Below are 27,938 nucleotides of genomic sequence, written 5' to 3'. Positions count from 1 at the left end.
ACACATCCCCCACCCCCCACACACATGCCTGCACACACACACACACACACACACACACTCGTCCACATACACACGTGTACACACACACACACACACACACATATGTTCAGACACCCAAGTCCACAGTCTGAGGGGCGTCTGTTGGTGAACCAATGACTGGCCTCTTCCTATCAGGAAAGTTCCAGAAAGAAATATCTAAGAAGTCAGGGTTATATGACGCTGAAAGTGCTCTTCTCAAACAATGAATACAGTTATACTATCTTATGCTGTCTTCACATTCACATGCTCTCTTGCGACACACATCGGAAATCGATTATCCAGTACATCTGTTTTGTGAAAATCCCCTCACAAATTTTTTATGTGAAATATCCCAAAGATCCCTCAGTCAGGATGCTGGTTAAAGTTATAGACTTAATAGGAGATGGTAAACCGAATTTTATCAAGATCTCATGTCATGTTTGCAGACATAATGAATGAAAAGCTCCTGCTTTTGGAATGACGGTTGTGTTCGATGATTTCAGCAGAGAATTTGTTTATGCTTTCTCAACGGAGCTGCAAGGACAGCTTTGTGATGCATTGTGGGTAATGATGCATTTTTCCAGGGGGAGGATCCCTCGTGTGCCAGTCGTGTTACATGGGCTACACCTTTCTGCACGGCATCTGTGAGTCGGACTGCATGATTGGAGAGTACGCTGCCACAGTGGTAAGAAGGCTCACACAGGTCAACACCGCCTTTCTCATTTTCAAGCCTGTTGGTCTGCAGCAATGTCATTTTCCCCTGATGAAATATCTCAGAGAGAATGTTCCGCAAAAAAGCCAAACACTAGTGGCTCCATAAATATCCAGAAAACCCAGTACTTCCTAAGTATATTCCTGGTTCTCATACCCCACATCCCTGGTCTGAGGAGGGCTGATGTGGGTTCAGTCCACCACTAATCAGCCAATGAGCTAAGCGTGTTCTTCCATCGTGACCTTGATTGGCTGATACAGCGGATGTGTCCCACAGAGCCCCTCCCTGAAGTGTGAGAACTGTGACCGCTCCTGTGTGGAATGCAGAGGCCCGGGCCCCTACAACTGCACTGTCTGCCCCGCCCTCGACCTGCTGGCCAATGACGGCCGCTGCCTGACCTGCTGCGGGGAGGAGGCACGCAAAGACTCCGCCCCCACACCGATGGACTGCTGCAACTGTACAGAGTCCAGTGGTAAGCCCCGCCCCCTGTTCGCTAGCCGCTACCAATCACCTTCTACTACCCGCTTCTCTGTGACTGCCCCTCTTCTGATACCAAAATATACTATTACTACTATACATTTCATATAATCTTTATACATATGATTTTATGTATGTACAAAAATATTTTGTATATCTGCAATGGAGTTGACCTGAACAGGGTGTGTTCCTGCCTTTCACCCAGTGTCTGCTGGCTCCAGCCCCCTCGCCACCCTAACCAGGAGAAAGCGGTTTAGATTTACATTTTGTGTATTTTCAATGTATGATTTGTGCGTTTGCTTCCTTAGCCTCTCAGTCCTGGTGTGCGGCTCTGTCCAGGTGTTACCTGCAAAAGAGGTTTTAATGTGGCTTTTTAGTGATAGCACTAATAACAAGAGCGATAGCAATAACAAGTTATGATCCACTGCTCCTAATAGCATGTCCCATCAGTTTCCTCCCCCTCCCCCTCCACCTGTCCAGCTGTACTGAGGGTCTGTCTGTCCCCACAGAGGAGTGCGTCCTGAGTGCAAACTTCCGCTTCAGGGGGGCGGAGGAGCTGGAGGGAAGCCCCGCCCTCTTCGTCATCACCTCCATCATCCTGCTCCTGAGCCTGGGGGCCGGGGTCTTCTTCTTCCTGCAGAAGCGCTCCAGGGACGGTCCCAAGGTCAAGGCCGGCGGCTACGAGAAGCTGGGCAACAGCGGCGGCGCCAAGGGCTCCGCCCCCTACGACCCCGGGCACTCGGGGGGCTCCGCCCAGTTCCGCCGGGAGCAGCTGGTGGACTACGAGGACCGCGAGGACGACGAGGACGGTGACGAAGACGAGGACATCGTGTACATGGGCCAGGACGGGACCGTCTACCGCAAGTTCAAATACGGGCTCCTGGACGAGGACGAAGAGGAGGAGCTGGAGTACGACGATGAGAGCTACTCCTTCCGATAGGAACCACTCCTCCCGATAGGAACCACTCCTTCCCTACTCCTTCCGATAGGAACCACTCCTTCCAATAGGAACCACTCCTTCCCTACTCCTTCCGATAGGAACCACTCCTTCCCTACTCCTTCCGATAGGAACCACTCCTTCCGATAGGGAAAACTCCTCCCGATAGGGAAAACTCCTTCCGATAGGGAAAACTCTTTCCGATAAGAAAAACTCCTTTCGATAGGGAAAACCACTCCTTCCGATAGGGAAAACTCCTTCTGATAGAGAAAACTCCTTCCAATAGGGAAAACTCCTCCTGAAAGGGAAAACTGCTCCATTAGGGAATACTCCTTTCGATTGGGAAACCCACTCATTCTGATGAGAGAATGAGCCTGGTCTCTACTGATTGTACTCACCTCTCCTCTCCTCTCCTCTCCTGTCGAACCTCCTCATGTGAAACCCTGACATAGTCAGAATAAGAGCGATGGTACCGCTTTAAAATGTTATGAAATAATGAATGTACAACAATAATCTGGGGCTGTATGAATACAGGGTTATGCTCACCCCTAAAATGACTACATTTAAGTTTTTCCAGTCAAAGAATATTTAAAATTGTAGAATGTGGTAAGAAAATACTGAGGCCAGTTTGCTGGACGACTGACCAGGCTTAACGTTAGCATTAGATGTATGGTTGAACCTGTTTTAACTATGAGACTAGATCAAATTGCCTTTTGGTTACACAACATGGCTTGACAAAATCAGTTTATAACTGATTTCTTCCTTGGCCTTATTGCAGATTACCGTTTACATGCAGACACCACATTCAGGGCAGTAAAAATATTGTGAAAGAATGTTTTTTCCCTAAATTTTTCATGATGGTTTCAGATGTTTGTGACTTCAACTGCACACATTTTCCTGGACTCCAAAAGAAAGACCTTTAGCATGATGCAAAACGATGAGGACGCTTCAAATGATTGTGCGGACTGTCATTTAAAATTTGTTTTAGATACTCCTGTGCTTAAGAACTGACAGAACACTATAGCACTATTCACATTTCTTTCCTATCAAAAAAGAAAAAGAAAAAAAAAGGCTTTTAATCTTCTGGGTTTCTGCCTCTGCATCATGGGAGTGAATGATTGCTGTTGATTTGTGTGATGAGAGCTGGGGTTGGATTTACTTTGTCTTACTGATGTGAAAATGTTGTAAATGTTTACTTAAAAAGTAAAGATGATAAGGACGGAACGGCGTATCAAGAAACGCTTGTATTTTCTGTCAATTTGTGGTGTTTGTCAGAAACTGCAGCCCTAGCTGCTGAACAGGCTGAGTGAGGTGTAACACGCCAGTACAGGTCACTGCTTAACGTCATGTAATTAAATCATTATCGCCTAAGCCTAAACCCCCCCCTCATCAGTAAACTTTATTTTCCTAAAGAGAGACAAGGAGGGCGGGTTTTTCACACACACAGAACAGAAGGCAGTTTAACTGCAGCTCACTTTATTAATGAAACTGAACACTTACAGCCACACCTGGAAGAAAACACAACACAAAGAACTAAAATCTCCAGAACAGAATAATGAACAAACGATGGTCCCTAAAACAGGCTGCGGGCTTGGGGCGTACATTAAACAAAATATAAATACATACAAATGGAGACAATATTCCCAAAATGAACTGTTTCATATCAGATCTTTCTGTGAATTCATTTATATTTATAGTTTTTGTCTTTGGCACCTCATAAACTAGAAAGTGCCATAAATAAATAATACACAGGTATAGTCTAATCTGCCATTTACTTCATTTGACAGATTAAGCATTTGCACCAGGGATTTTAAACCGGAGCTTCAGTGTCTGGAGGTCTTTCTGGCTCCGTTTCAATCAGAAGCCAATTAGGCCTGGGAAAACAGGTGTGTGGACACTTGAGCCAATCATTTAAGTGCTGAAATAAACCCTGGAGGTTATGAGATAAACCTGCAGACGCTGCAGCCCTCCAGGACTGGAGTTAAACCAGCAGACACTGCGGCCCTCCAGGACTGGAGTTAAACCTACAGACACTACAGAATCCACTTAATCTGCAATAAACCTGCAGATTACTGTAAAATAGGATGATTTGTTTTACAGTAACATCATAATAGTGACACAAAGATTGTTTTAATGATACTCTACTCTAGACCCAACAGCCCACACGGACAGAGCCTGTGTGTGTGTGTGAGCAGCCTCCAGTTTTTTGGGCTGAGTGGTTAATGCCAGACATCAAGGACAGCGTTATCGCCATGGCGTCCTCCCACCGTTGCCATGGACACCTGTACTTTGTTATGAAGTAGGATAGCTGCTTCCTAATTCATAACAACCTCATCCCCCAATCCTCTTTCTCACTGGAAATGTAATCTGTATCCACTTCCCAAAACAGCGGGGCTTATCAGCTGCCACTAGGATTCTGCGTTTTTACTGCATTACAGCAGTTACAGGTTTAAATGTTATTGGTCAGTAACATGCACAGATTTGTGCCCTGAATTATTCATGCGCTACAGAAAAGCTTGGTGGAAACTGGGGTGGGGGTTGTATTATTGGTTATAGTGAGTAGGTTCGGTTTTGTAGTAGAATTATTGGTTATAGTGAGTTGGCTCGGGTTTGTAGTAGTATTATTGGTTATAGTGAGTAGGCTCAGTTTTATAGTAATATTATTGGTTATAGTGAGTAGGTTCGGTTTTGTAGTAATATTACTGGTTATAGTGAGTAGGTTCGGGTTTGCAGTAGCTTTGACAGTGTGGTTGGAGTTGCTGGCGATCCAGCATCTCCAAGGCAGGCCCTGGTCTTTGGAACACAGCTCCAAACCCTCCCTAAGGCACCAAAGACATGCTGCACACCAAGGCGATCAGCGAAGACGACCACCGTTTCATAGATTCCTGTTGTGTCAGCATCTCCCACTACATCACAATTCTCTCTATTGCTTACTCTACTAGTTTATTCTTCCTTTTGCATTAAATATTCTTCTCAAACATTACGGTTCAGCGAAAATAGTGATTACACATACAGGCGTTCACATTCCAAATACGAATACCTCACACAATCCATAATTCCCATGGATCTCATCTTAACCGAACAAAAACCCAAACGCTTACAGCTGAGAGCACAAAAGAACAGCTCTCAGGAAAAATCGACCACTTCTCAAATATACACCAAGGCTGACGAGATAAAAACCTAAAATCCCATTTGCATTTTGTCTTGATTATTATTTACAGTCAGATAAAAGGTCATCCACAACCAACTTACAGACAGTTCACATCTTTCTAGTTTGTCATCACTATAAAAACAACACATCAGACAACAGTCAGATCATCGAATTTAGATCTCAGCCCCTCCGGTAGATCAGCCCCCTCAGACGAAAGGCCTTATATTAAATTAAAAAAATAAATAAATACGCAGTGTAAGAGTTCAGTGCACGCGATATAATGGTCTTAGTCATAGGACACGGTTACACATAATAACCAATGACCAGACAGGACTGGCCTAAACATGCGACCACAAAGACTGCCCAGAAAAACAAGGAATATGTTCACGAAACTCCGGCTGTGGACGAGCTAAACGGCACTGCACGCGATTGGCTGCCAGCTCAAACGAGGGGGTCCTTCACTGGCCCTGTGAGTGGAGCCAAATGAGCAGGCTGCAGTGCATGAGCAAAAACCTGACATGGATTCTACCTGGAGAGGGACTGCATTAACGCACACGCATACGGAAAGATATACAGACAGAGGTGGAAAGTCAAGGAGTCAGAAAATAATAATAAGTCCTGCCATGCATTTCCTCCGCCCATTAACTCAGCCAGCTGATTTTACTAATTAGCTCAGGGTATATGCAGGCCGGTGTATACGTGGGATTTCACTGCCACCAATGAACCGGGCTCGATTCGAGAGGAATTAGTGAGCCTCTTCAATCCACGACAACAGCTGGATGCATATTTTCAACAAGTTGCATTTACTAAAAAAATTTAAATAATAATAATAATGTTATTTAGCGACTTACAGTTGATTAGACTAGGCAGGGGACAATCCCCCCTGGAGCAATGCGGGGTTAAGGGCCTTGCTCAGGTGCCCAACAGCTGTGCGAATCTTATTGTGGCTACACCGGGACTTGAACCACCAACCTTCCGGATCCCAGTCATGTACCTTAGCCACTAAAGATGAATCGTTACACTGAAAGGCAGATGGGTTTAACAGACATGCTGCGGAGGGCTGGGGAGAGGGAAGGGGCGGAGGGGTCGGTGGAAGGGGTCAGTGGAAGGGGTCGGTGGAAGGGGTCGGTGGAAGGGGTCGGTGGAAGGGGTCGGTGGAAGGGGTCGGTGGAAGGGGTCGGTGGAAGGGGTCGGTGGAAGGGGTCGGTGGAAGGGGTCGGTGGAAGGGGTCGGTGGAAGGGGTCAGGGGAAGGGGTCAGGGGAAGGGGTCAGGGGAAGGGGTCAGGGGAAGGGGTCGGTGGAAGGGGTCGGTGGAAGGGGTCGGTGGAAGGGGTCAGTGGAAGGGGTCAGTGGAAGGGGTCAGTGGAAGGGGTCAGTGGAAGGGGTCAGTGGCCGTTCATGATCTGCTTTGGGAATGTCCTGAAGAAGTTGTCCTCCTGCAGTTTTCGGTGCTCGGGCAGGTCCAGCCTCCTCTCCGCTTCCTCAATGTCGCTGTGAATCGCTGTGATCAGGGCATCTGCGCACACACACACACACACACACACACACACACAACACAGCTAAAGCAGTCTCACAGCCTGTATACTCTTGCATAGAGTGCATGTGCAGAGTGTTTATGTGCGCGTATGAGTGCGCGTATGAGTGCGCGTATGAGTGCGCGTATGAGTGCGCGTATGAGTGCGCGTATGAGTGCGCGTATGAGTGCGCGTGTAGTCATGCTCTTACCCAGCGAGCTGAAGCCCCTCTCAGGGCGAATGTAGCCCACCATAACCACACTCAGGATCTCCCCGTAAAAGTCCTCCTTAAACGTGTGAATGACATGAGTCTCCTGCAAAAACAACCCAGCCAATGTCAGATGCAAACATCAACAGAATGACAAACGGCAACTCAACAACATCCACTCACTGTTAGACACAACACATACCGACCAACCGACAATAACAGACGCATGCAAAAGTCACAGACATGGGTGCGTATGTGAAATGTCAGAATCTTTGTGAGCGTTACCATGGATTTTTTGGTGTTCTTGTAGTAGGGGTTCCAGCCGATGCTCATGACCATCTTATGCACGTCTCCGCCCCCCACACACGCCCAGCCATAGTAGATCCCCGTGCCAATGTCTGCCGGAAGGTGCTCCACCACCGAATCCGGGAAATTAGCTGTCAATCCATCAGAAATCGCCCATAATCAACACATTAAAAAAAATAAAAAACTTGACACTGCAACCAGTACACTAAAAAGGCTTCACCTAGATACAAACAAGACAGGAGTCTGTGCGTCACAGATGAACGAGATCTAGAACTGTTGCCCAGCAACAAAGGCAGTCACTGACACACAAATGGGAATTCCTGACGCACTAAAATCCAGGTTGAACGTCAGCTCCTGATCTTCAAAGTGGACAATAATGCGTGTTCTGAATACACCGATCATTGTGGTCTCCGCCAACCCTAAACCCTGCTATATAATCTAAAATACAGTGATTTGTTTGCAAACCCTTAAGCAAACATCAACATTTCCACTTAAAATAAATGACAGCACTGGAGCACTAAGGTGGTGTTCAGACTGGGAGGGGTAGGGCTGACCGCAGGCGGTGTGCGCAGGGGCGCTGTTGTTTTGAAAAACACTGACCTCAGGCTGGCCCGGGCGCTGTATTCCCGGCCAAGCCGCAGCCAAGAGGTCACCCGTGTGCACACCACTGCGTTCAGCCCATTCTGAACCAACAAAAACACAGCTGGAGACCAACTTCTCTTCCTTTGCGAGCGGTCACACACGAACATGCCACTAATCCCCCAGTTTGCTGAGCGTGTCGATTTGCCCTCTGCTTAAAGAATCGGAGTCGGGGAACTCTAAACTGGACCGTCTGACAGTAGTTACACACGCCAGTGTCGAAGAACCTGAGCTGTAATGACACGAGCCACACTGCAACTTTGTAAATAAACTTGCCTTTATACCCACACTCTCCACTTTAGATGGTTAAAGTGCTGGCTGACAGCATGCGCTGTCGCCTCCATTCATTAAATAGCTGTGCAGCTAACAGCAGAAGGGGTGCACGTCCCCCGTCCCATAGTCTAGATCATCTACAGTTTAAAAACGAAAACTTCTAGCCTATTAATTATGAGACACATCTTGTTAGCGTACTTGAGATTATGTTTCACCTACGTTATCTGATAAGACTGATGATGTTATAAATTAATACATCAAACGTTAGCTTAGGTAGCCTGTTCATGTCCCACACAGGACTGAGGATTGACTGCTAACGTTGTGTTGCCGAATATGAAATTCAAATTGATTTGAAACAGTTTTACACATAGCCTATGGCACTGAAACAAAACTGCTTTAAAGAGGCTTGGTTTCAACAGTTTGGCTTATTCAACATTAAACAGGCTAGCTAGCCAACTGCAGTGTCACAGGAACAAGCTTACCTGTGGGGATCCCCAAGTCCTTGCTCCCTCTGCCGAATCCTCGAATAACCTCTCCCCGACAGAAATACGGAAGACTCTTCATAATATCCACGTTTTCAGTTTAGGTGGCTAGCTACCCGCTAGCACTGTGGTTAGGTGAATTCCGATAACTATACTAGCCAGTCGCTGAAACGTTATTTTCGCAAATAGGACTGTTCGCTGTACATCCGCGTTTGTCCTTTTGACCGGCAAAAATGGCTGCAATTTCCCATCAACTTCACTACTAGCTAGCTAGATGTTTCCTTCGTGAGTGACGTAACAAACTACACGTTTGTTTCTAACACGTACCTTAATTACACGTTAAAACAATGGTACCAATTTAGCTCCGGCTACGGGAATTTTCACTTTTATCCGTAACACTTTTGAAATGTGTCTGCGTAGGAAACCAGCATGATGTCAGCTAAGCTCGGCGCTCACAGCTGCGTAGCTGCTAACGTTCGCTGCTAAACTAGCTACCAGTGGCACTGTGACCTAAGCCTCACACCAATCAGATCCCTGTTACAGATTCATGCAGTTCCGCCCACATTACTTGTGTTCATTATGACTCCAACTCCCATCGGCCCCTCTACCACGTATCGAACAGGCTTCAAGAGCGACTTCCGATACAACGACAGCGGGATAGTACACAATACAACAAGTTGGAGTTTAATTATTAAATATCTTTAATATCTAAAGTATTCTCGTAGTATTGAACACTGTAATATATATATATATTGGGAGCAATAATTATTTGATCCTTTGCTGATTTTGTAGGTTTGCCCACTTACAAAGAATGGAACTGTGTAGGATTTTAATCATAGGTACATTTTAACATTGAGAGACAGAATATCACAAAATAATCCACAATAACAACATCATATACATTTTATAAATTTATTATCGTATTTTTGCATGAAATAAGTATTTGATCCCCTACCAATCAGCAATAATTCTGGCTCCCACAGACCAGTTAGTTTTCCATTAAGAAGCACTACTAATCTCAACTCATTACCCAAAACACCTGTGTCAACTCGTTACATCGTTATGTAGCTGTACTGAAAATGGGTCGTGGATGGGTCTTCCAACATGACAATGACCCAAAAGATACGGCCAAGGCAGTGGGAGTGGCACAAAGGAGTGGCTCAAAAAGAAGCATTAAGATCCTGGAGTGGCCTAGCCAGTCTCCAGACCTAAATCCCATCGCAAATCTGTGGAGGGAGCTGAAGCTTCGAGTAGCCAAGCGACAGCCTCGGAACCTTAAGGATTTGGAGAGGATCTGTAAAGAGGAGTGGACCAAAATCCCTCCCAAGATCTGTGCAAACCTGGTGAAAAACTGCAACAAACGTCTGACCTCTGTGCTTGCCAACAAAGGTTTCTCCACCAAGTATTAAGTCCTATTCTATGGATCAAATACTTATGTCATGTGAAAATATGATATTAAATTTATATAATGTTATTGTGGATTATTTTGTGATATTCTGTCTCTCAATGTTAAAATGTACTTTACACAGTTCCATTCTTTGTAAGTGGGCAAACCTACAAAATCAGCGAGGGATCAAACAATCATTGCTCCCACTGTATGCAACTGTATGTCGCTCTGGATAAGAGCTTCTGCCAAATGCCAATAATGTAATGTAATGTTTTTTTTTATATATATATATATACTCAATTGTAATATAATTTGGTTATTGAACATATTTGAAAGTCTTTGTGAATACAGTTCAACACTTGATGATACAATTTGTTACTGCCTGTTTTTTTTACTTTGATCTCCAGCAAAGGCTAACGATTCAAATTCAGTAAAAGTAAGCGTGAAATGGCTTCCTCACAGTGTTTATAATATTCATAATCAGATGTGTTTCAGATAATACATTTGTCCTAGGAGTTGTGGCTAGGGTTTAATTTCCAACATTTTATATTAGGGATTACAAAGCATCCCAGATTCTACAAAGCAGATTCTACCTCAGTACAATTGGGGTGAAATGGGCTCCTCATAGTGTCTAATATTTGAATCAGATGAGATTTCGACGACACATTTACCCTAGCAATTGTGACGGGGGTTTAACCACCTTAAGGGGATCCTGTCCTTCAATCAAAATGACATTTTATATTTGGAATTTTGACACAGGGCGGCACGGATGGTGCAGTGGGTAGCACTGCCGCCTCACAGCAAGGAGGTCCTGGGTTCGAATCCCGGTCGGCTGGGGCCTCTCTGTGCGGAGTTTGCATGTTCTCCCCGTGTCTGTGTGGGTTTCCTCCGGGTACTCCGGTTTCCTCCCACAGTCCAAAGACATGCAGGTCAGGCTGATTGGAGAGTCTAAATTGCCCATAGGTATGAGTGTGTGAGTGAATGGTGTGTGTGCCCTGCGATGGACTGGCGACCTGTCCAGGGTGTATTCCTGCCTTTCGCCCAATGTATGCTGGGATAGGCTCCAGTGACCCTGTTCAGGATAAGCGGGTTAAGATAATGGATGGATGGAATTTTGACACACATGCAAACATTGCTTGTATTATTACTTTTTACAGATACAAATTAGCTCATGAATAATGGAAAAAGGAACACATCTGCGTATTAGTTAAAACACTAACATCTAGTAGATTAAGTCAGAGTAAATTTTTCATTAATTGATGAATGACTCAACAGCTGGGGTATTAAAGAGGGTTTTTTTCCTCACATTTTTTTATTTATTGATGAATTGTGTGTGTATGTCGGAAAATGATCCACCTAAAATAGGCCTACCCCAGAAATACCCATAAAACAGAGTATGATTATTCAATAAGCTTTCCAATAAGGTTTTTTCTTCTTCTCTTGAACCGCGAGAATGAACCGTGATTTTTTGCTAGATTCACAGAGCTTTCCATGCGGCACTTTGCTGACTACATTTCTCTACTTCCACGGAACTACATCGCATGCATTTCTCCTTGCTACAGCATCCGTGGATAATCACAGGCACAAAAGAACACAGGTACAGAGCGCCACGTGGAGGCGCTCAAATATTATTGTGTGACACAGCTAAGTGTCGTGGCTCTGACCTCACTGGGGCACAAAAAACGAATTTGACAACTTAAATAATTAAAGACCTGTTTGAGATAGTTTAGAAGAGATGATTCATTTGTCTCATATTATCATTTCATTCATTATCCTAACCCGCTTATCCTGAACAGGGTCACAGGGTCGCTGGAGCCTATCCCAGCATACATTTGGCGAAAGGCAGGAATACACCCTGGGCAGGTCGCCAGTCCATCGCAGGGCACACACACCATTCACTCACACACTCATACCTATGGGCAATTTAGACTCTCCAATCAGCCTAACCTGCATGTCTTTAGACCGTGGGAGGAAACCGGAGTACCTGGAGGAAACCCACGCAGACACAGGGAGAACATGCAAACTCCGCACAGAGAGGCCCCGGCCGACGGGGATTCGAACCCAGGACCGCCTTGCTGTGAGGCGGCAGTGCTACCCACTGCACCATCCGTGCCACCTGTCTCATATTAATGTGAGGCAAAAGTACAGACAACCAGCTTTTTATTTGTATGGTATTTACTTGCATATATTTGTTTTACTATTTTACTAGAAGGACTGTTAAGGCTGATGGCCCCTCCATTGTGTATTTAAATGGCACAGATCTGCCACTTGGAGGCACTATAGCTGTCAATCATAGTCACGTCTGAACCGATTATCGTAAGAGGAGGAGACTAACGTCTCTGGATTTCTCGTCTACGTGTGACCGGTTAGACGTTTTGCTATTTTCAATTTCAATTTGAAGACAAAAACTGAAAGACATCTTCGACTAGATCCGGCAGGTTTTCAACATGGGGTGTATAGAAATTTGTATGGAACTTGCACTTATACGTTCATTGGACACTTATCTATGTGAAACATTATGGATGCAGTGTTTGTTGTTGTTGTTGTTGTTGTTATTATTATTATTATCATTATTATTATTATTATTATTATTATTATTATTATGCCTATAAGAATTTGATGATGCCACAGTGGTAGAGCATTGCGCGCGGGTGAAAGTTTGGCACCGATTGGCCACTAGGCGGCGCAACAGCAATTAATTTCAATGACTGCGCTGAAACATCTCCCAGATTAATAAATCATCTTATTTTGTATATTTAAATACTTTTCTAGCGGATATTTGAAACAATAAGACTGATGACCACATTGTTGTACAGACACGAATCTAGCTCCATTAGATCCCTCTCCCCCATTTTGCATCGTTACAGTGTACTATAGTTTAACAATTTAACACTTCGCTTAAATGAGATCTCAACAATTTACTTGACAGTTGCACTACTATTGCAAGTGTGTGTGTTTGTGTGCGTGTTATACAGAAAGGCGTTTCCATGAGAAAAACCGCGGCTTCAGTGTAAAATTAAAATTTGGTATTTATTGGTTTATTGGTTAGAAACCTTTTCCGAGTTGTAGAGCACATGGGTCTGAACAAAACAATATTTTATTGCTGTTCATCGGTCTGCTTGCTGCTTACAACTTTTCACTTTAAGATCGTGTAATTTTTCGCTTTGACGAAATAGTAGGCTATTGTAAAAAATAATAATAAATAGGCCTGTAATCGATTAACCATTTTCCAAAATACCAGCCTAATCTCTAGGAATAAACCTACAGGCTAGTTATTGAAAAATTAAACAAACGGAATAGCTAAGAAGTGGCTTGCAGCCAGCTAGCTCCTCCTTACAAAGTTTTTCAGACAAGTCATGCAGGCGATGATACTCCTGCTGCTAGGCAGCTCGGGTCGGTTGAAGCTATAGCCTACTTCTCACGTGTCTGACTTCGCATTATGCCATTCGCGATGAGCGAATCATTCATTTCCAAGATTAAAATTTCTCTTTTTCAACAGTCCAGTTGAAGAAATCTTCTGTCCGAGAATGGGAGAACTATCCAGTCGGTCCCTCTAGTCATGATACGTTTTTTGACACTGCTCGGCAAGTATGACCGTGGTGTTATTAATAATGATGATTATGATACTAACATTTGTTCACGATGATCGAACATCTACTAACGTCTGTTAGTAGTTAAAATAGCCTACAGGGGACAATGTCTTACATTTTATTTGGCTAAACAGACATAGCCCAATTATTTATACGCCATGTGTTATTTTGCCGTGTATATGGGATTTTATCTAGCCTACAGATTTGTGTCATTTGTATGCACGATTTGTTAGGAAGTTAGACGTTATTAATAGCCTTCATATTTCACTTAGTCTCAAATAACGTTTATATGCTAATCTACACAGGTCGCGCCCCAGCAGCGAAGAACAGTCTGTTACATTAGCATCTGTAGGTCAGTGTACTATCTGAACACGAACCTGGCCACACCACGGCATCCAAAGGTAAGACTGCGAGTTGCGAGCCAAACGAGGTAGAAATATTGTCTGTGCTCTATATCTTAATAAATGGCAAATAGATTACAATCGCAAGCCTACGCGAAAATTCATGATTCTCATGATTGCTTATTTTGACAGGTTCGGGTTTAGTTTAATATTGTCTTCCTTTCTTTTTTTCTTTTTTTTTTAGCATTGTCATTACATAGTTAAAGTAGTAATTCAGACGGATACGAATCTGTGGCTGGCTGTATTCACTTTGTGCAGTGTACGCATTTAAAAATATTGAAGACGCAGGAAAGTGTTTCCATTGTGGCGTTGTATTTCCTATTCCACGGGGTTTGGAAAAAATAAAATATGAACACTGATCACACAGATTTAAACTTGCATACTGGACTGTTCTCGTGTCCGTGTTTTGTGAATTTCTTAAAACACGAATAGGGCTAAGCTTCGTTTTGATGAACATGTGACCAAACTTTAGTCAGGACAATTACAAGGCTACTAGTTTATAATGATGATAATAGTCATTCAAATATAATTTGAAAAGCCACTGTAACAAGGCTACGTCGAATAATAAAAATAATTATAATTATAATAATAATAAATAAATCGTAATAATCATCGTAATGATAAAAGAGGAAGAAAAGGGTAGGCTAGAGCATATATACGGCCAGACCGATATTTTAATTAACATCAGTTGAGATGTTATGTGATGTTGACATAGCACTTCACGTAATGTTTTCCGCTTGGTTCAAGTGACTCTATCCAGGATGATTTGGTGGTCATTTGAGCCATGGGTGTCAGTTCACAGCTGCGCCGTCAGGCTTGCGATTTACAGACAACTAGGATAACCGTGTAACTTTTCTGCCGCTCCCCGACAGTAAACCAATCCGAGAAGTTATATAGGCCTAAGACACCATTTGTGCCATGGTTTAGGCTTTGAATGTCCACTTCAAATTTAAATGAACTTAAAAAAACAGGTGAAACCGACTTAATCCTGTTTAGGGTCTGCTTAAATCGCTTTTTGCAGCTTTACCAAACAAAATACATTTTGTCTTTATTTATTTTTATTTTTTGCGCTTGATAACCGATTCCAGTTTCCTTTTGATACATTTCGAATATTCTGGCAATTATTGTTAAATAGCGCCAGTTCGCTGAAAACAACCACATCAGTGGCGATGATATATCCGCGGACATAGATACTAGCCCTGGTTAAGGAGGGAGCTATGTCTCCGTGTCTTATATCAGTATGTACGTTTATGTTACAGGTCTTTATATTTGACGCACTCACCGGAAAACAACACGACTATGTTACATTACATTACATTATTGCCATTTGGCAGACACTCTTATCCAGAGCGACGTACAACAAAGTGCATACCCATAACCAGGGATAAGTTCGCTGAAAGACCCTAGAGGGAAGTAGAATTTCAACTGCTACCTGTACAACAAAGATAAGGACGAGGGCCAATTATTATTTTTTTTCTCCTTTTATCATTTCATGATAACATAAGCAACTTTCTTAATCAGGTAATAATTGATTAAAATTGCAGAACATGGATGGCAACAATGGTCAGCTGTGGATATGTGCAGTTCAATTTCCCCAGTAACACAGGGGAAATAGAAAAGCCAGGTTTCCCGGCCTTCTTCTAGAGCAACCAAGCGTTACTTCTGTATACCGGCAGATGCATGCACATAGCACTCCATTAACCATTGGATGATCCTTATGAGAAAAAACATTGTAGAGAAACAAAATCACAATTTGATAAATATCACACTGTTGTATGTCGCTCTGGATAAGAGCGTCTGCCAAATGCCATTAATGTAATGTAATGTAAATAAATTGAATAACCACTATCTTTCTGTGTGCCCCTGATAGTACTGCTAATACTGCTAATACTCAGTTGTCAAATACTTAATGTCATATACAAAATATGTCTTCTACACTTCTGCTTTCTATATCTTGAATTAGTATAGGAATCGTGATGAATTTCTAAAGCCATACTGTTGTTTAGGCTGCACCATTTTGGAGGCTTGAGACTTGACGTGGACTCTAACTCAGAGACTTGAGACTTACCTTGGACTCTAGCTCAGAGACTTGAGACTTAACTTGGACTCTAGCTCAGAGACTTGAGACTTGACTTGGACTCTAGCTCAGAGACTTAAGACTTGACTTGGATTTGCATTTGATGACTTATGAACATCTCTGGTGCTCAGTGCCATCAAACACCGTGAGTGACCGTTGCTGAAGTTATATACCTGTAACAGCGGCCCCGCTGTAGAATGAGTCATCTGAGAGCAAGCATAACAGGAATGGTTAGAGTGTTGTTTTGCTGTCCACTTAGCATAGCACCACCGGGACTTAGTAGCATGGGGATGGGCTACAGTTTCTGGTGTCAGCCAAGTTTCATCCCCTGCAGTCGCATAACTTTTGGGCCGTTTCAGTCCAGCTGTACCACCTGCCATGCAGAGCCCACAGGTGTTGTTGCAGAATTTCTCATGGACCAAGATGACTGGCAGAACAATGATGAGGGAGATGAGGCCTAATACGGCTAGGCCTACCTCGGCACTGCAGCCTGCTCTTCTGAAGGGATTGAATCCCTCGGCTTTCCTGTCTGGGCCTGGCATGTTGGGAGCTGAGATTACTATCACGTGCTCCTTGATGTGTTGGTTCTCTCGAGTTTTTAAACTCTGTGAGAACTAGCTGGTCCTGCGTGTCGGTTGAGGTGGGTCTTTCACCCTTATCCCTCCTTTGGCGCTGGAGGAGCCCTTTTGCAGTGGCTGGCATGGATCCGGCCTTCCACTCGCATGGCTGTCGGCATGGTGAGTAGAACCTGGTAAGGTCCTCTCCACCCAGGCTGGTGCCAGCTCTTCCTCCGGAAGTCTTTTATCGTCTCCTGGCTGCAGATCGTGCAGAGGGCCACTGGCTGGCGCTGGGAGAGCTGCACGAACCTCACAGGGGAACAACCCTGTCGCCCCAGATACCTGTGAGGACTATTGGCAGGGCCTTTGATACCTGTGAGGACTATCGGTAGGGCCTTTGCTACCTGTGAGGACTATTGGCGGGGCCTTTGCTACCTGTGAGGACTATTGGCGGGGCCTTTGCTACCTGTGAGGACTATTGGCAGGGCCTTTGCTGCCACTGTCTCATCGCCTTCCCCGGCGGAAAAACTTCAACCCGTGTAGAAAACATATCAATGAGCACCAAACAATATTTATTCCCCCTGCATGGGGTTAGTTCAATGAAGTCCATAATAAGGTGATCAAAAGGCTCCCGTGGAGCTGGGTGGGCTGCATTTGGGACCTTATGGCACCACCCTGCATTATTTAGAGCAGAAATAACACATTTTTCAAAAAAGATTTTGCATAAGTTGAAGTGTCCCAGTGTTTGGAAATGAAAGATACCATTCCCCCTTTTGACACATGATCCTGTCCATGTGTCAATTTAGCATAGTAGGGAAACAAATATCAAGGTAAATATGGTTTACCCGCCGGGCCTAGCCAGACCCTATCGGTGCAGGTGCCATCCCGTTTCCAATTGGCCTTCACCTGAGGTGAAGCGCCCACTTGGCAGTCCTGTGTGGGCAGACTGAGGGTGGTGTTGGGAGGGGCAGTCCTGTGTGGGCAGATTGAGGGTGGTGTTGGGAGGGGCAGTCCTGTGTGGGCAGATTGAGGGTGGTGTTGGGAGGGGCAGTCCTGTGTGGGCAGATTGAGGGTGGTGTTGGGAGGGGCAGTCCTGTGTGGGCAGATTGAGGGTGGTGTTGGGAGGGGCAGTCCTGTGTGGGCAGATTGAGGGTGGTGTTGGGAGGGGCAGTCCTGTGTGGGCAGATTGAGGGTGGTGTTGGGAGGGGCAGTCCTGTGTGGGCAGATTGAGGGTGGTGTTGGGAGGGGCTGAGGCAGTGGCCTTGGCAGTGAGAGATAGAGTCAGACTGGCCTGTGTGAGCGGGACATTTACATATTGCACAAGATGTAGGCAGAAGATTGGCCTCCTGGAGGCTTTGCACCAACTGTCCATACCGAATAACTTTTCCTGAGGAAGCAAGAAAACCCCTTTGTTTCCAAAGTGTCTCGAAATCGTGCACTACCCCAAAAACATTTATGCTGTCAGTGAAAATATTTACAGTTTTACCTTGGGACAAATAGTAGGCATGTGTGAGAGCAAAAAGTTCAGCAGCCTGGGCAGACAAGTCCGGCTGATTTCGAAACAGTGAGTGGGCGATAAGCAACGATCGTAACAGCTATAGCAGCTCTGAAATTAATCGCAGACAAGGGGGGAGACCCCTTGTGACAGCATCAAGTCATAAAATAATATGCAACAGGCCTGTTTCTATCACCATGTGTTTGCAGAATAACAGCAGACATATAAACCAACTTTCTCATCCACAGTCAAAAGAAAATGTTTGTTCATGTCAGGAAGGCCCAAAGTCAGGGCTGATGCCAGTTGTCGTTTTAATTTCTGAAAAGACATGTTAGCAGTCTCTGTCCATGTAACCTTATCATTAGTGTTGTGGGTTCCCAGGCCAACAAATTATCAGTCCAATTACAAATAAACAATCCAATTTATAAAATCAGGAGTCTTGTAGTAAAGTGTTGAATAATAGGCCTTTATTCCATCAGATGGAATCCAAGTACAAAAAAGCAGTGATCATCAGTGGGCTCTGAGCCCACACACTTTGCAAAACAGTTTCTTATATCTCATTTTCGTGGCCTTGGTCTCTCCCTCTGTCTGGGTACGGCTACATCTTCTCCAGTCATGCCATAGTTGTTTTCTTGCTTCTGATTGACTTTTACACACAGTGCGATTGTCTTACACCTTCTCATCCATATATCAGAAACTTTTAATCAACCCCCCCCCCCCCCCTTTACATTTTACTTCAAGAAAACTTTCTTTCCAGTGTTTTAAGGAGAAACAGAAATAATACAATTCAGTGCAGTGTACTTCAATGCTGGGAATATATAAAAAATAATACAGTGCAAATATCATACTTCAGTGTACTTCTACAGTGTTGTGTTAGTGAAATTAGTACAGATACTGATACACAGAATAACATAAGATAATCATACTGATTCACAAGGTAAACATAGAATATCATACTGATTCAGAATAACATAAGATAATCATACTGATTCATAAGGTAAACATAGAATATCATACTGATTCAGAATAACATAAGATAATCATACTGATTAATAAGGTAAACATAGAATAACTAGGAATAACTAGGGAAAATATTCTATATTAGCAGAGAGATTTAGGTTATGGGCCAAGTAGCCAGGGATCCACTGTCTACAATAACCTGCCATGCCTAGAAAAGACATTACCTTTTTTTTTACTTTGGAGTTTAGGAAGATTGAGAATTGCCTGGATTCTGTTCCCAAAGATTTCCCAGCTTTCAAAATGTTGTGGCCTAGCCATGTAACTTCAGTCAGGCCGAACTGGAGTTTTTTTTACATTCGACCTTGTTAGCAGCTCGAGCGAGCCTTGGATGCAGCTGTCCTTATCTGGTGAGACAGGAGGTAACGCTGATGTTTGTAGTTTCACCACTGGATTTATCTCCTTCTTCCCTCTTAGCCTGCTTTTCCTGTCTTAATATTGTTTTGTTTTTTGCACAAATCTACTGCACCCCAGTTGGGTTTCTATTTAAGTTTATTTTTATAGTATAACATGATAATACATTGATGTGTGGTTGCCGACCCATACTGTCATGCACTATTTTCATAGGACCCGTAAATTCTGGGTCTTGCCTCTTTGAACTCTTCGAGCCCATGGTTATTACCTCACCCCACTACTAGTCTGTACCTTATTATTAATATTTACGTTTTAACTTATTTTAATGCGCAAGTTTTATTTTGGAATTTTTTAAGGTACACTTAATCTAATCAGAGTTAGATTCAAATTCCACACTATCTACTAGACAATTCGTCTCCACTGTCGACACTTTCACACAAGCGCACACACACACAGACCCGCTACCTCTTGCCTCTTGCACTGGCCCGTGTTCAGCCTGCGCGCTCACGGACAACAAAAAATACCACATCACTGAAATTACCGCAGGTAATTTACTTCAGAGCTCAGTTCCTTTTTATAAGTATTAACTCCTTAAGGCCTATCTATTATTATAATTATAACTATTACTACTAATCACTCTCAGCGCCTGGGACCCAGTCCCAGAGTGTTTTTGAGAGCTTTTGAATCACTCTGTCAGCCCCTAAGTTACCTTTTAGTAGTTTACCACAGCCTCACCTCAGTGTTCTTTGCTTACAGTCCCTTCGTGGGGTGGGTTTTCGGTTCAAGGGACTCTAACCCCTGGCAGTGTACACTGTCTGTCCACGTCTCAGACTCTAAGGCCATTCTGTAAAGGGAAAACCAAGTCTAGCGATCCCATCCTCGTCCCCAAAACTGTTTGGGAAATTTTTACATATCATAGGTGAGCATCATCTGATGAAACAGATCCACAGTAAAACAACAATATATTTTAGTTTAACTTTCTTATTTATTTGCAAAGAAATTTCAGAAAGTGTGAGAGCTTACCGGCTCTCTGATTTGAATGAGCACAGAGGGTAACAATACATGGAATGGCTAACAACTTAGACAAGACCAAGATAATGAAAAACACAGAACCTGACACTAGAGGTTTAAACATCTCCAGTTACATTGGTAGCTACAACTGCAACGGCCAGGAGGAACAGATAGCAAAACAACCTTAACTGGATGGCTTTTTGGAAAAATAATCGCTGAACTGCTACCCTGTTCCCAGTAGCTGTTGCAAGCTAGCTAGTTCTATTTCCTTATTAGCGTCACTTTAAGCTCTATGGGAATTGGATTTTATCCAATCTCGAGACTGTAAAACAGTCTACGCAACACCATCTTGATGGCCAGTCAGGACAAAGATGCGCTTTAGTGACCAATTTGCATACGGTGGCTATATAAGCGACATCGCAGGCCGTCGTTCTTTCTTCTCAAATTTTCAGCGCAAGGTTAGCAGCCTAGCTGGAGACGTTTCCAACACGCCCAAGTTCTTCATCTGCGAGCAGAAACACGCCGCTGTGAGGAAGGAGCTTTTTTCCCGACTCGAAGGCCCTCGCTAGATGACGTCAAGCTCGAAGATTTCGCCATGAAGCAGTGCCAAGGGTGCGACGCAGCCGTGGAGGATACGGAGCCTCACACTTCTTGCGTTATGTGTCTCGGCGAGACCCATGCTCTCGCGGCCTTAACTAAGGTGACCTGCACCGCCTGCGCTGCACTCGGGGCGCAGGAGCTACTGCGCCGGGCAAGCATGCACCGCGAAGACGACAGTCCGGCTGACTTCCTTTTGCCATGCACTCCCAGGACGACAGACTGAACCTGCGTGAAGGCAGGGTTCCGTCTGACAGGGCCATCTGGAAGAGGCGCTCCTAACCCTCGCAAACCGCTCCCGAGTGGGAAGATTAGGCTTTTAGGCTAGTCTGGGCAGATATCAGCTGCCTTGTCTGAACGTTCGTTTATCTGCGGTTCCCAAGGCGCCGATGCAACGAACAATCTTGCTATCCTAGCGATAGCACAAACAAACTTGATTGAGTCCCTCACTCCCTCCCTCGCAGATGACGTTTCTGCGGAGCTGAGGAAGAACGCGGGCACAATCCTAACCCACATCGAAGGATTGGGTTTCACCATCAATCGCGACAAGAGCGTTTTCACCCCGAGCCAGTGTGTTCAGTACCTAGGGCTCCGGCTGAACTCATTGTCTATGACGGCGCGCCTCTCTCAGGAGAGAATTGCTTCCCTGAGAGACTACGCTTGCCGATTGCGTCTGAAACCCATGGCCCCACCCCATGTTCCGCAGTGGGACTTGACGGTGGTACTAAAAGCCTTGTGTAGCCCTCCTTTCGAACCGCTGGAGAGCATTGAGTGGAGAGCGTTGAGTGGAGAGCGTTGTCCCTTAAGCGCTGCTTACTGCGCTAGTTTCTGCTAAGCGAGTAAGCGATTTATGTCCCTTGTCTGTGCACCCGGACTGTCTCTCCTTGTCAGGATCTGACAGAGTTGTGCTGAGACCGAACCCTGTGTTTACCCCAAAGGTTATCACCACGTCCTTCCGCTCACGGGTAATTGGACCTGGTGGCTTTTAAGCCCCCTCCTCATGATGATGAGGAGGATGCAATGCTTCATAAACTTTGCCCAGTGCGTGCTCTGTCGATGTACGTACCACGTTCGCAGCCTATTTGACAATCAGATCAGCTGTTTGTCTGTTATGGCGCTGCTGCTAGAGGAAAACCTGTCACGGCACAGAGATTTTCCCATTGGCTTACTGACGCACTCAACTGGGCGTACGAGTGTATGGGCTTCGCGTTCCAGTTTTGCTCAACGCAGCAACGTTAATGTGAGCTAACTTCATTCATTCATTGCTCAATCTTGTAATCATTAATTCATATTCGTCAAAGTCCGTAAATGTACTTAACTCGCATTGCATCCAAATCAGCCAAGGAAGCTGATAATTCTCCCAGCAGTTACCGTGAATTAGATTTGTTTGTTCAATTGCTGGACTGGTTTTCTGCTGTAAACTCAGCATTCCACCAATGTTAAGCCAGGGGGCTGTTTTTAAAAAGCTTATGTAGAAAGTATAAATTATATCGCTAAACAAACCAAATAGGTCCGTTTAGTTTTATCAACTGGAGGAGAGTTATGTCCATAATAAGAATAAGTACCTGCAATAAATATAAATATGCTGTTAATTTTTTTAAAGAATAACGACAAGTTGAAAGATAAAACAAAAGCTGAATAACTGAAAAAGAAAAAGAAAATAACTGATTTTCATACATGGATTCATATTTTATTGTAAAAAATGCATTCAGTGAATTAGGCATAAGAACACAGTGAACAATACATTCAGTGAATTTATTGTGTTGTGCTTTTCCTCTGATACTGACACATGAGAAGCATAGGCCTAAGCTTAAGTTATGTAAACATCCAAACTGCCATTGTTTGTCTCTGCTGGAGAAACAATGGTCCACAAGGATGTGGTTACACATTCTTGAGAAACGTATGATAAGATGTTCATCTGAAGTGTGTGGTTAGCCTTGCTAATCTTCAACTGCATGTCAATGGGCATTCCTCACAATAAATATCTGCCAGGAATTGCCTGTTTGTTTTGGTGCTTTGCGTCTGTCTATTGTTCCGTACCATATGTGCTGCTGAGAATGTTGAAGGACACTTTGATCTGCCCTTTAATCTGTCTGTCCCTGCTGTTACAGGTTGTGAAGGTTCTGTCCCGGGGGAGCAGAGGGGGACAAAGGTTTTAACAGAGACGCTTTCTGTCCTGTGATCATGAGGCCATTCTGGGCCCTACGGTTGTGGAGAAAGGTGTTTTTGGTAATAGCCTGCATCTCTACCTTGCTCTGCGTCTTCCACATGAACAGCAAGCCCCCGCCGGATAATAGCTGGCTGGAGTTTGGCAACGAAACCCCAGAGGACGCCTGCAACTGCACCAAGCTCCTGCAGGAGGACCCCGACGAAATCGACCGCGCCAAGATCCTCTCCGTCATGGTCAGCTTCCGGGCGCAGACCAAGGTCACGGACACGAAGTTCATGGAGCTGACGGAGGACTGCGAGACCTTCCGCGTCCTGCGGAAGTACGTGCCGTTCCCCCTGAGCCCGGAGGAGGCTGCCTTCCCCATCGCGTACTCCATCGTCGTCCACCACAAGATCCAGACCTTCGAGCGGCTGCTGAGGGCCGTCTACGCGCCCCAGAACCTCTACTGCGTCCACGTGGACAGCAAGGCGTCGGCGTCGTTCCTCGCTGCCGTGGAGCTCATCGCCTCCTGCTTCGACAACGTCATCGTGGCCAGCCGCCTGGAGAGCGTGGTGTACGCCAGCTGGAGCCGGGTGCAGGCCGACCTCAACTGCATGGGCGACCTGTACAACCACACCGCCCCCTGGAAGTACTTCATCAACCTGTGCGGCCAGGACTTCCCGCTGAAGACCAACCTGGAGGTGGTGCGGACACTGCGGGCGCTGCAGGGGAAGAACAGCCTGGAGACGGAGAAGACCGTGCCCTCCAAGGAGCTGCGCTGGAAGAAACGGCACGAGGTGGTGAAAGGCGTCATCAGGAGGACGGAGAAGAACAAGGCCCCGCCCCCCATCACGACGCCCATGTTCTCGGGCGGGGCCTACATCGTGGTCAGCCGAGCGTTCGTACGCTTCGTGCTGGAGGACCCCAGGGCGCAGCAGCTGATCGAGTGGTCCAAGGACGGCTACAGCCCGGATGAGTTCCTTTGGGCGACGCTGCAGAGGATGCCCGGGGTCCCGGGGTCGATCCCCAGCAACCACCGCTACGACGTGACGGACGTCAACGCCCTCGCCCGGCTGGTGAAGTGGCAGTTCTACGAGGGGGTGGAGTCGAAGGGCGCCATGTACCCGCCCTGCAGGGGCCATCACGTGCGCGCCATCTGCGTCTACGGCGTCGGCGACCTGGGCTGGATGCTGCAGAAGCCGCAGCTCTTTGCCAACAAGTTCGACACCAACTCTGACCTCATCGCTGTGCACTGCCTGGAGAAATATTTGCGGAACAAGGCCCTTCAGGAAATGGCCCCATTGCCCAGGTCCCGATCCATTATTGCATTATTGGAATTTGGCAGACGCTCTTATCCAGAGCGACATACAGTTGATTAGACTAAGCAGGAGACAATCCTCCCCTGGGGCAATTCAGGGTTAAAGGCCTTGCTCAAGCGCCCAACGGCTGTGCGGATCTTATTGTGGCTACACCGGGATTAGAACCACCGACCTTGTGTGTCCCAATCATTTACCTTAACCACTATGCTACAGGCCGCCCTGTATAACACTTTAACATCACAGTCCCAGCTGAACATTAGCATCACGCTAACCCCAGCCCAACATTAGCATCACGCTAACCCAGCCCAACATTAGCATCACGCTAACCCAGCCCAACATTAGCATCACGCTAACCCAGCCCAGTGTTAGCATCACACTAACCCCAGCCCAGTGTTAGCATCACGCTAACCCCAGCCCAGTGTTAGCATCACGCTAACCCAGCCCAGTGTTAGCATCACACTAACCCAGCCCAGTGTTAGCATCACACTAACCCCAGCCCAGTGTTAAAATCATGATCAGCCCAGTGTTAGCATCATGTTAACCCAGCCCCAAGATAGCATCACGCTATCCCCAGCCTAGTGTTAGTATCATATTAACCCCAGACCAGCGTTAGCATGACATTTTCTCCAGCCCAGAATTAGCATCCCATTTGCCCCAGTCCAGTGTGAGCAGGTTAGCGTTGCTTTTACTGTATGTTTGTTGTTGTTTTAAAGCCCTTGTTTTAGCTGGTGCTCAGAATGCTGGTGGCAGGCGATATGATGACGACTATATGTTTAGAACAGCAGTCCAGGTGTATTTTTCTAGTTCTGGATGTGATGCTTTGACTTGTGGTAGAACCTATGCACTTGTAAGTCGCTTTGGATTAAAAGCGTCTGCCAAATGACTAAAATGTAAAATGTAAAATGTAAATGTGAGGGTGGTGATGGCTGTGGCAGGCAGTGGAGGCATGGCTGCTTCTCTGTTTCCTCTGACCCACTTTAAGTGCCTACAGCAGCCTAATATGGAAAGTTTGGCTTTCAGTTGAGCTGCCCACAGGGGCCACTTCTGCTTAAGGTGTCTGCACTTTCCACTTCTTCTTCTGGATGTTGTTTTTGCTATAGTTACAGCTGGGTTACTCACACGGGGGACTTGTGGTCTTGTGGCTGCTGGTTGCTTGCTGAGTTTGACGAAGACGTCCGACGAAGAAGTCCCAGCGATGCGCTCGCCTGGGCTAAACTGTGGAGGTGTATTACCCAGCCCATGTTGGGGGGACTATGGCTGGACCCCAGTACCAGTGTGCTCATGAGCACAGCTGAATGAGCTGAACAACTGAGGATAACGGCACCATGGGGATGCCCCTAAATATGAAACATGGACTGAAGTAAAAAGAGCTGTTCTTTTTCTCTGGCTGAATCAGTAATCCTGTTTGGTGGAACAGACCCCTGATGGGATGAAAGGTTAAGTTGCCTCATTATATTTACATCTAAATATGAATCCCTGTTCCTGAAATACCTGTGTTTGTTATGAGTACAGGCATAGCTGTATATGTGTTTTGGTTTTGTGTATAGGTGCTTGTAGAATCTCTGTGGATTTACAAAGAGAGATATTTATCTGGTTCTTCATCCTGCAAGGGTGAAAACAATGGTCTTTGCCCAGTCCGGAGTGCTACTGGGGATATACCCGGTCTTTGTCCAGGCCAGAGTGGTAGTCTTCAGAGTTATCCAATTAATCTGTTCCAGGGTACTCCGATTTCCTCCCACAGTCCAAAGACATGCAGGTTAGGCTGATTGGAGAGTCTAAATTGCCCATAGGTGTGAGTGAATGGTGTGTGTGCCCTGCGATGGACTGGCGACCTGTCCAGGGTGTATTCCTGCCTTTCGCCCAATGTATGCTGGGATAGGCTCCAGCCCCCCTGCAACCCTGTTCAGGATAAGCGGGTTAGGATAATGAATGAATGAATGATTGAGGCTCTTCAGGCATCACTGTCACCAAGAAGGATTCTTATTCAAATGGATCAGTGAGAATATGACTAAATGTTTGTTGAACATACGTTTCTACTATTTATGAAAATGTCTGCCTTTGACTTGTCTTTGCTGAATGATTTTTTTGTAAATAATAAACAAATAAGAACATACTATGAAAGTGGTACCTGTCATTTCAATCAGGGGCATGTCAGTCCTATCACCATTGCTTGGCTGGGTTTCCGTTTGGTGTGGATTTGGCCCCATTCCAGCAATGTTGCTCTACACATTGCATACTTTTAACGTTTCCTCTCTTAACCTGATATATTTCATAGTATACTGACAAAATATCTGACGTCGAATGCATTGATACAAGTTTTCCTCATACTGACAAATCCTCAGAATGGGTTGGGCAGCATCAGGGTGACTGATTTCATGAACAGCTCCACAGAATACATCCCTTAATGTGTGACATCAACTTCCTGTTTCAAGCATGGATGGCCAGTGGAAGATGGACAGACACTCACACAGACAGAAAAGACAGCAGGGTAGAGGAGTCTGAACTAATTCTAACATACTCGCACTCCACTCTATATTCTCTATTTCACTCCTTTCACTTTCAAATGTGTGAGGATGTATGAGTGGACCCACCTGCACATGTGTCTCATAGTTAGGTAGATTGTTGGTAGTGCAGATCATATTGAAAGTGACACGTGAGTTCTGGGCATTTTCAACCATCTTGTGAAAGTCATAGATAGCTTGTCAAGGAGACATCAACATACACACACACACACACACACACACATACACACACACAAACACAGAGGGCGGGTGTGTTTTGAGGGTGTAATGTCTTGGCAGAGGTGGGATAATATAAACTATGGCAGAGTGGAGATCCAGAGGCCAGGGGGAGGGAAGAGCCATGAGTCACGTCTATCGTCCAGCCCCGACCCTACAACTACATCACCAATGACATCACCAATGACATCACAGCCCCTTGTTGCTAACAACGCTCGGTTCTGTTTTGCTGCCTGGAATTGTTTATAATTTAAGCTGCATATGGAAGCTTCTGCCCCAGCTCTCAGAAACACATCTTCATACAAGTCTAACAGGAGTTGTACGAGTCTCCGGAGAGCTAGCGGTACCTATCCGTTACAGAGCTGCAACGCAGTAAGATTGCTGCGCTCATCTGAGGCTAACAATCTCTCCAGGGGAAGATGACCTGACCTCTACCCTCTGCTGTGACCTTTGCCCTCTGAGTAGAAGGCCTGTGGAAAAATAGTGGGCTCATTCCAATCCCTTATTTTTCTCCTGTTTTTCCTTTTCT

General features: G+C 45.3%; 3 protein-coding genes across 3 annotated transcripts in view; 2 read left to right on the top strand and 1 right to left on the bottom strand.

Annotated features, from left to right (window-relative positions):
- The window catches only part of LOC133140122 (proprotein convertase subtilisin/kexin type 5-like), a 94,730-nt gene extending 92,568 nt beyond the window's left edge, over positions 1 to 2,162 (top strand). The window contains exons 35-37 of the mRNA XM_061259721.1: positions 603 to 721; positions 1,022 to 1,202; positions 1,717 to 2,162. Of these exons, the coding sequence (XP_061115705.1) occupies positions 603 to 721; positions 1,022 to 1,202; positions 1,717 to 2,147 (731 nt within the window). The 3' untranslated portion in view covers positions 2,148 to 2,162. The remainder of the gene's footprint in view (positions 1 to 602; positions 722 to 1,021; positions 1,203 to 1,716) is intronic.
- Positions 2,163 to 3,603: 1,441 nt separating this feature from the next.
- rfk (riboflavin kinase) lies at positions 3,604 to 9,226 on the bottom strand. Its single transcript, XM_061259724.1, has 4 exons — positions 8,718 to 9,226; positions 7,303 to 7,454; positions 7,021 to 7,123; positions 3,604 to 6,811 (listed from the first exon to the last, which is right to left on the bottom strand). Exons 1-4 carry the CDS (start codon positions 8,797 to 8,799, stop codon positions 6,681 to 6,683), a joined length of 468 nt encoding a protein of 155 aa, XP_061115708.1. The 5' UTR covers positions 8,800 to 9,226; the 3' UTR covers positions 3,604 to 6,680.
- Positions 9,227 to 13,473: 4,247 nt separating this feature from the next.
- LOC133140491 (beta-1,3-galactosyl-O-glycosyl-glycoprotein beta-1,6-N-acetylglucosaminyltransferase-like) lies at positions 13,474 to 26,784 on the top strand. The gene is made up of 3 exons (XM_061260488.1): positions 13,474 to 13,692; positions 14,000 to 14,095; positions 23,315 to 26,784. Exon 3 carries the CDS (start codon positions 23,388 to 23,390, stop codon positions 24,729 to 24,731), a length of 1,344 nt encoding a protein of 447 aa, XP_061116472.1. The 5' UTR covers positions 13,474 to 13,692; positions 14,000 to 14,095; positions 23,315 to 23,387; the 3' UTR covers positions 24,732 to 26,784.
- The last annotated feature ends 1,154 nt before the right edge of the window (positions 26,785 to 27,938 follow it).

Source organism: Conger conger, chromosome 11 (genome assembly GCF_963514075.1).
Source record: "Conger conger chromosome 11, fConCon1.1, whole genome shotgun sequence".
Lineage (NCBI taxonomy): Eukaryota > Metazoa > Chordata > Actinopteri > Anguilliformes > Congridae > Conger > Conger conger.
The sequence above is the reverse complement of the archived record's forward strand: the minus strand, read 5'-3'. Positions and strand labels throughout refer to the sequence as shown.

Excerpts from the sequence above, each read along its gene's own strand:
- LOC133140491 (XM_061260488.1), top strand. The coding sequence starts at position 23,388 with ATGAGGCCATTCTGGGCCCTACGGTTGTGGAGAAAGGTGTTTTTGGTA.
- rfk (XM_061259724.1), bottom strand. The coding sequence starts at position 8,799 with ATGAAGAGTCTTCCGTATTTCTGTCGGGGAGAGGTTATTCGAGGATTC. Across the intron at positions 7,455-8,717 it reads GGACTTGGGGATCCCCACAG|CTAATTTCCCGGATTCGGTG; the intron begins GTAAGCTTGTTC and ends ATGGATTGACAG. Across the intron at positions 6,812-7,020 it reads GAGGGGCTTCAGCTCGCTGG|ATGCCCTGATCACAGCGATT; the intron begins GTAAGAGCATGA and ends GTGTGTGCGCAG.